This window comes from Aplysia californica, unplaced genomic scaffold (assembly GCF_000002075.1).
Source record: "Aplysia californica isolate F4 #8 unplaced genomic scaffold, AplCal3.0 scaffold00437, whole genome shotgun sequence".
Lineage (NCBI taxonomy): Eukaryota > Metazoa > Mollusca > Gastropoda > Aplysiida > Aplysiidae > Aplysia > Aplysia californica.
The window spans coordinates 280,161-287,848 of record NW_004797707.1 but is presented as its reverse complement, the minus strand read 5'-3'; the positions used below and the strand labels follow the sequence as shown (position 1 = coordinate 287,848).

Here is a 7,688-nt window from a genome sequence, read left to right as displayed (position 1 = left end):
TGTGTGTGTGTGTGTGTGTGTGTGTGTGTGTGTGTGTGTGTGTGTGTGTGTATGTGTGTGTGTGAGTGTGAGTGTGTGTTTGTGTGTTTTTGTGTGAGTTTGTGCGTGAGTGTGTGTGTTAGTGTGTGTGTGTGAGTGTGTGCGATTGTGTGTGTGTGTGAGAGTGTGCGTGTGTGTGTGTGTGTGTGTGTGAGTGGAAGCATGTGTGTACGTATTGTTACCATGCAACACCAAATTTCCCTCTGTGGAGACCTGTAAAATGTTACCTAACTTTATCTTATCTTTAAATGCAGGTTTCTTCGACCCTTTCATTCAGGCCCGCAGAGACTGCGGGGGATACATGTCAATTCCTCCAACTTACGAAGACGGATTATTCCAAATAAAAATATAGAGGACAATATCTGAAGGGAGCAAACATAACTTACAAGTTACATCTCAGACCAAAAAAAATGATCCAGATTGTTTTTGCATTTGTACAGCCTAGCAAGCACATCATAGTGAACACGCACAAAGCAAAACACGCACATATTGAACGCGCACCTAGTGAACACATAAACAGCAAAACACGCACATATTGAACGCGCACCTAGTGAACACATAAACAGCAAAACACGCACATATTGAACGCGCACCTAGTGAACACATAAACAGCAAAACACGCACATATTGAACGCGCACCTAGTGAACACGTAAACAGCAAAAACGCGCACCTAGTGAACACATAAACAGCAAAAACACGCACATAGTGAATAAATTTTCCAGAACCCAAATATTTCTTTATACATGTATATTCTATGTAGAAATGAAACATGTAAATAGTGAAATTCGTACAAAGCAAAAGATTTCACGGCCTGTCATTTCCCTATGTGCGTGCTTGACTGTATGTAATATATGGACAATCCTGATATGAGAGCCGATGCAACAGACAAAAGCGATGGATAGACACACAAAGAGCAGCACCCATATCTGCATACTCTCGCACATACACCCACACATTTACTCACCCCTCTCACATACACCCATACATAATATAACTTTACATTCTTTCCCTAACACACACATGCACCCACACATACACCCACACATTCACCCCCTCATAGACACCTACAATACTTCTTGTGTAAAGTCTTCTGAAGCAATAAGGCAAGATACATTTATTATTATTATTATTATATACAGAGATGATTCTAATGTATTCATAGCCACACCCCATTCATTATCCCTTTCCGTGACAAATCTTTACATCTTTTTCCTCGCGACTGGGCGGTTTTCACCCGTACACTCTGCTATAGAGAGATAGGAACATATTCTCAAACCCAGTGGCTGACTGGATTATACATCCTGTAGTTTTAGTAAGAGTTTTAGGGCACTTGCAACACAATAAGGTCATATAAGTGCTGAAGATTAGAGGAGTTACAAATGAGTAAAAAAGTAAAGTTGTTCCCCCATCCGATCCAGACATTGGGGATTGCCTTGTTAGTGAGACAACTTCCTGGGCCTTCGGCATATTGTGGTAGGGTGGCCAGTTCCTTTCCACGCTGCCTTTACCTCCCCAACTCAAAGTCAGGTACCCATTTCTGCTGGGTGGGCAGGAGGGGTCGAAAAAAAGCGTGTCCGAACCGAGGCTCGAACCCGGACTTTCCGCTTCGGAGACGAGCGCACAAACCGCTCCACCATCGCACCCTCTACAAGAGAGTAACATACACAAAAAGGAGGGGAGATAGAGATGATACATTTTTTATAGGAAAGAAGGAGCAAACCACACCAGAGCACCCGCCAACCACCCACTTAGATTTAGTTTTCGAAAGAGTTTTACTGCACTAGCAACACACATTGGTCACAAAACTGCTGAAGATTACAGGTGTTACTTAAGGGTAACATATTATATTTATGGAGATAAAGGATGGAGAGATAAGGACGACAAATTACTGATAGCAAAAAAAGGGTGCAAACCACACCAGAGCGCCTGCCAACCACCCACAGTTACATTTCATGTACTTCTTCCAACCTCCGGTATAGTCACAATAACAGCCTTACAAGTGGAGCAGCGAGAGTTTGACGAAGGAAAAACTAAGTAGGCCTATATTCGTGGTCTTCATACATGACAAATGTCTTCATGACTGCAAGAAAGACTTCAGTCTCAGGATTTTCACTTGCAACAAAAATAACAGGTAATAATTTAAGTGCCGAAGAGCAGAGGTGTTACTATAGAGTAACATACAAAAAAAAAGAAGGAGAGATAAGGACAATAGATATTTGATAGGATAAACAGATCAACAAACCACACCAGAGCACCCACCAACCACCCAACAAGTTTTCAGATAAGGAGAACAGTGCAAAAACAAAACAAAACATAACTAGACAAATTTCTTTTCTCTCAAGACCTACAAAAAAAATTTATCTAGGACTGAAGAAAAAAAAACACTTTGACAGCACATCCTGTCCACAGTTCACAGCAAATCTATACACATGAACACACATACACTGCCATATGCGCGATCGCACACAGACACACACACACACACATACACACTTACATACACACGCAAACAAACACACATAAAACAACGCCACAACTCCCAAGAGACAAAAACAACATCCAGAGCATGGTTGTATGTACATACACACTTACATACACACACAAACAAACACACACACTTACATACACATACACAAACAAACACACACACAACAACACCACAACCCCCATGTTCCCTCTCATGAGACATAAAACAACATCCACAGCATGGTTGTATGTACAAGTGACGGAGCCACACACTGCGATTCACACGCTGAGCCAGGACATGCTAATCTCATTGCTATACCATTGAGTTGGACTCTCCGACCTTGTCCGCTATCTGAAACACAAAAATGGGGACGTGGACAGAGGGGGGTGGGAGTTTAGTTTTAGTAGAGGTTTTACAGCGCTCGCAACTGCATAAGGTCATATGAGCGCCTGAAGATTAGAGGTGTTACAAGAGAGTAACAAACATAAAAAAGAAGAAGGGGAGATAAGGACGATAGATGTTTGATAAGAAAGAAGGAGCAAACCACACCAGAGCACCTGCCAACCACCCAGAGGGAGGGGGGGGCGGGAGGGGGACAGAGAATCATTTTGAGAATGCATGTAAGTGTGTAAGTAAAAGTACAGTTTTAACGCCCCTTTCAACACTATTTGGTTATTCTAGAAATAGCATATCAGAATTTATCATCCGACTCCAATAGGACCCAGCCAAATGGGCTGACAGCTTTGAAAACTCTTAAATAAAACAACCCTAGTTCAAGAACCAAGAACGTCCAGTCAGGGATTTGAACCAGGGCCACCCACTCTGTAGTCCAGCATGATACCACCAAAAAGAAATAAAGACAGCCCCAACCATCTATTTTTTTAAAATTGCCCCTCACCTATAACACACAAAATCTAAAAATACAAAACAAAATGGAAACAAATTAAATATTAGACATAGCTAGACAAAATGAAACAACACAAATCAAACATACGCTTACAGGAAAAATGTAAATTAAATTCTTCTTTTACTGCGTACGGCAGCACGAAATTATAAACCTTTACCTTGTATACAACGCCGTACAACTGTGAATAAATGTTCTATCAAAAACTTCATCATCATCATCATCATCACTGCCTTTCTCCCCCTGCACCAGGATATAGGCCACGGGCAAACACCTTCCATCTTTCTCTATCCTGGGCTAGCCTCTTGATGTTATTCCATAACTTGCATAGAATAATTCAATGTGACAAGATTGAGCTAGAGTTGTAGGCATCAAAGAGACACTGGGATAACTTGTCATCTATCAACTCATCAATGGGAAAAACATGCAAAAACACTTTTACTGTGCTTTAAGTTCAACATGTGAAAAAAGAAGACGTACCGAACGAATTCCTGGCAAGTTCAAAATGGTGCCCACAACTGGCACCCGCCTGAGGAAGTTAACAGCCACTGGGAAAAATCCACTGAAACGGAGAGACATTTGAGTCGTATTAGAATTCTGCAAAAAAAAGCAACAAAGAATGGGGGGAAAAAAAAAAAATCACAAACTATTCTTGAATAAAGAGAAACACATCCTCACAATAATGGTCATATATATAGCGCAAGAAGGAGCAAGACAGACAGAAACAACAGAGGGAAAGAAAAGAAGTAGAACCTACTAGTACTAGTGGCACCCTCCAACCACACACTCTGCCCAGGGAAAAAGTAAGTCACACAGACAGAAACAATGCAGGGAAATTTAAAAAAAAAAAAGAATAGAATTACGACATACGAGTAGTGGCGCCCTCCAACCACCCACTGGACTCACCTGAACAAGAGGAAGAACCCATAGAGCTCCACCAGCATGCCGATCATGGGCCATCCTATCAAGACGATGAACATTCCTCCGACGAAGAACCCCGTGGCTTTGAGCTTGTGCTGCTGGAAGAAGAAGCGAAACGTTCGCTCCAGGCCAATCACAAATGCCAGGCCGCAGATGAAGAGAATCTGAGGACATGCCATAAGAAAATAATCAAATTTTACTTACTTAATAATAACAACAGCAACAATAATAATAAAATTATTATAATAATAATAATAATAAATAATAATAATAACAATAATAATACGTAATATCAGGAACAACTATAATATCAATAATATAATAATAATAATAAATTCCTGAGTGGATTTTACCAAAAGACATTGATTAAAAAGGTACAAAAAATGTAAGTTTGCAGTTTTCAACGCCACTCAAGCTTAGGAAGTCACCAAGCTTTGGCAGCCATTTGATTTTCTCACTAATGTTACCTCTGACGCCAAAGTAGCTCCAACCTCTTTCAATCGCAAATACATCGACTATTATAAAAGATAGATGGACATTTTTTTCATCAAAAGCAACACGAACAACCTTTAAGGTAATACAATCAAAAGCGCGTAATTCCACTGAGTTCTGACACATATAGAGTCTATATATAATAAACACATGTATGGACAAGAGCCTTCTGGTATGTATACTAAAAACACTGAGCACACACAACACACTCACGTTCCCAATAGCCAGTAGTCCCTTGTCGAAAAACAAGAGCATGCCCAGGAACAGAAAAGCTATACCAAATCCTGCAAGCCCAACGCCAATTTCTGAAATTATATAAAAAAGACATCATGAAAGACATCAACACATGGATATATGTTACAACTACAAGAATGAGACTACGAGGACACTCAGAAAACGTCTCTAAAGGAATTTCACACATTGATCCTTCGACATGGGAGAGCCTAGCTCCTGACAGACCCACTTGGAGAGCAGCAGTCAAAGTGGGCACAAATCAAATCAGGCTATTATATCATGAATTAAAAATGATGAAACAAAGAGAAAAGCACACAAGTGACAAGCTGCGCACATCTGTGAATGAAAATAAATATCAAAGCTTTCAAACACTAAAATAACAAACATTTTTCTGCCAAAACTGAACTCTCATTGGCTATCATGCTCATCAGTGATGATAAAGTTAAGGAAAAAGATTTCTGTTGTTACCTACAGGTTTGGTGTTGAAAACGTTAAAACTTAGAAGGACATCCTTGAATAGTATTGAGAGAGAGACCTGTGTCTGAACGCAAGGAGCACCAAGTGAGCCTCGACCATTGTGAAAGACTTGTGGGTGCCCGTCTGTATATTCATGTGTATCTCTACAAGGTATTATAAGCTGTTCAAATATTTTGTCGGAATGGAAGTTACACTTGTGTGTTATGAACGATTACTCATTTAAATATATATTTATATAATGATTTGTTAAAAGTGTCAAACATGTGAGGCTCAGACATTCTGTTTTAGAAAGATATTCAGTCTGTGCTTTTTCTATTAAAAAAAATTTCATGAATGAGTGTTTTGTCTTGCGGTGTCACTGGGTTGCTGTGTGTTTGATCTCACGGTATGATGATAAAAATAAGTTGCTATGATAATTATGTTACCAAAAAAATGTAGATCTAGAATCTAGTGTAAAGCTGTATAATCTAGGCTACTCATCATTAACCTGCTAAATTCACAAAATAATGGTTTGTGGCAGTTTTTAGTGCCAAAATTGTTCTTAGTACATTAAAAAAAAAACGTTGGAATTCTAGAATCTAGTCTCAAAAGTTTTTTACTCGACTTCCGTTTTTGTTTCCGATTTTGTCTATAAATGTCTATGGAGTCAGGCCGCGACCACTTCTCCCGAAGAGTGCCGCTAGATTAAGGTTATGCAGGGTTGGGGGGTTGGGAAAGAGATCTAATCGGGGGGGTATGGGTAGGCCGGCGGGTAGGATTATAATTAGACTGGTGTCGGTGTATAAAATTGTTGAGCCAATCGGATTTTCCAGATAAAAACAACCCTTGCGCAAAAAAAAAAATCTCAAACATCATGTTCATATTTCAATTGACCTGACAACAGAAGGCAGTCAGAGTCTTGCAAAGTATTGATCTCCGAACTGAACTGTGTAGATCTACTTACTCTGGAAATCTGTGATTTGCATCATCTTGACTCTTTTCAGTCGAGAGTGGTTTCTTCAAAAGAAAATAAAAACTCTAGGGAAAAAAGTTATAACAGCGATCTGAGACAAGAGATCTCTGGACAAAAAACCTAGAACCTAGATCTAGCCTAGGAAGAGCTTTGTTGGGTCAAAGACTTTTAAAAGTAGGAGAAGAACTTTTCTTTTAGAAGTCAATTGTCTCATAAAAATGTATCATGAATTTTGTTCCGAACACTGCGATTTATTTCATGCTGCCGCCGATAACTTGATCTAGATCTAGATTTATATAGGATACCACCACTTTCAAAAGAAGCAAATTCCACACAAGGAAAACGACACCACCCCTTGAAAAACAAGTGTGTTGAAGTCTTTTCGAAAAAATTTCTCTCACACACACACGAAATGTTTGCAATCTCTGTTTCCACTCTGCCGATCCACGTATGTTTTCCTAGAGTAGTTTCCCGTGTTTGAAAGGCCTCGGAAAATAGAAAATTCGCTTTTTTTTATCGACATTTTATTTTATTAATATTTCATAATAACCCCCCTCACCCTTCTTTCCTAATACAATATAGTAATAAGAGCAGGTTTGTTGCAGTTGATGATATATTTATAATAATGATAGGCCTAGTGTGTTGTCAATTATGAAAAGTGCTCTGGGGCTGGTATGGTAAGTGTTTTACGGTGCTCGCAACTGCATAAGGTCATAGATCTTATGAGCGCGCAGGCCACACCAAACATTTTTAAAAATATGATCAGAGGTGTGGCTGAAAGACAGCAGTAATTAATAAGGAGCCAAGGAAGAAGCAGTAGAAAGGCTGCAGAAAGAGTCAGGAGCCCAGAGGACGGGGCAAAGGAGGTGAGGGGGTGGGACAGAAAGAGGAGACGAAAGCAGACGACAGAACATTGTTAGAGAGCAGGAAAGGAGGTGAAAGGAGACAATTTTAAAGAAGAAAATGTTTCCCTTGCTACTCGGATTCGAACCCGGAACTAATCAATGAGAGGCGAACACCTCAACCTCTGAACATGAGAGCCCACGCTCTGAGTCTGATGTCATTGGTAGCCTATGTCATTTTTGTCTGTGTACTGGAATATGTGGTGACCCACAGTCTCATAGCCAATGATCTCATATATATGCGCTGCTCCTATTTTCCTATCACAATTCTTCGTTTCACTACCGTATCCGTCCCCTCC

At 39.9% G+C, this 7,688-nt stretch overlaps 1 protein-coding gene across 2 annotated transcripts in view; it reads right to left on the bottom strand.

Moving 5' to 3' along the window:
• LOC101850427 (vesicle transport protein GOT1B) overlaps window positions 1-6,934 on the bottom strand; it is a 13,513-nt gene extending 6,579 nt beyond the window's left edge. Inside the window, exons 1-5 of one of the 2 annotated variants that reach the window (XM_005104811.3) lie at window positions 6,479-6,934; window positions 5,038-5,129; window positions 4,318-4,496; window positions 3,892-3,973; window positions 2,826-2,858 (exon numbers count right to left, since the gene is read on the bottom strand). In XM_005104811.3, the coding sequence (XP_005104868.1) occupies window positions 2,826-2,858; window positions 3,892-3,973; window positions 4,318-4,496; window positions 5,038-5,129; window positions 6,479-6,503 (411 nt within the window). In that variant the 5' untranslated portion in view covers window positions 6,504-6,934. Of the gene's footprint in view, window positions 1-2,629; window positions 2,859-3,891; window positions 3,974-4,317; window positions 4,497-5,037; window positions 5,130-6,478 lie in introns of those variants that run through there. The other variant, XM_035971442.1, reaches the window with a different exon arrangement.
• Between the last annotated feature and the right edge of the window lie 754 nt (window positions 6,935-7,688).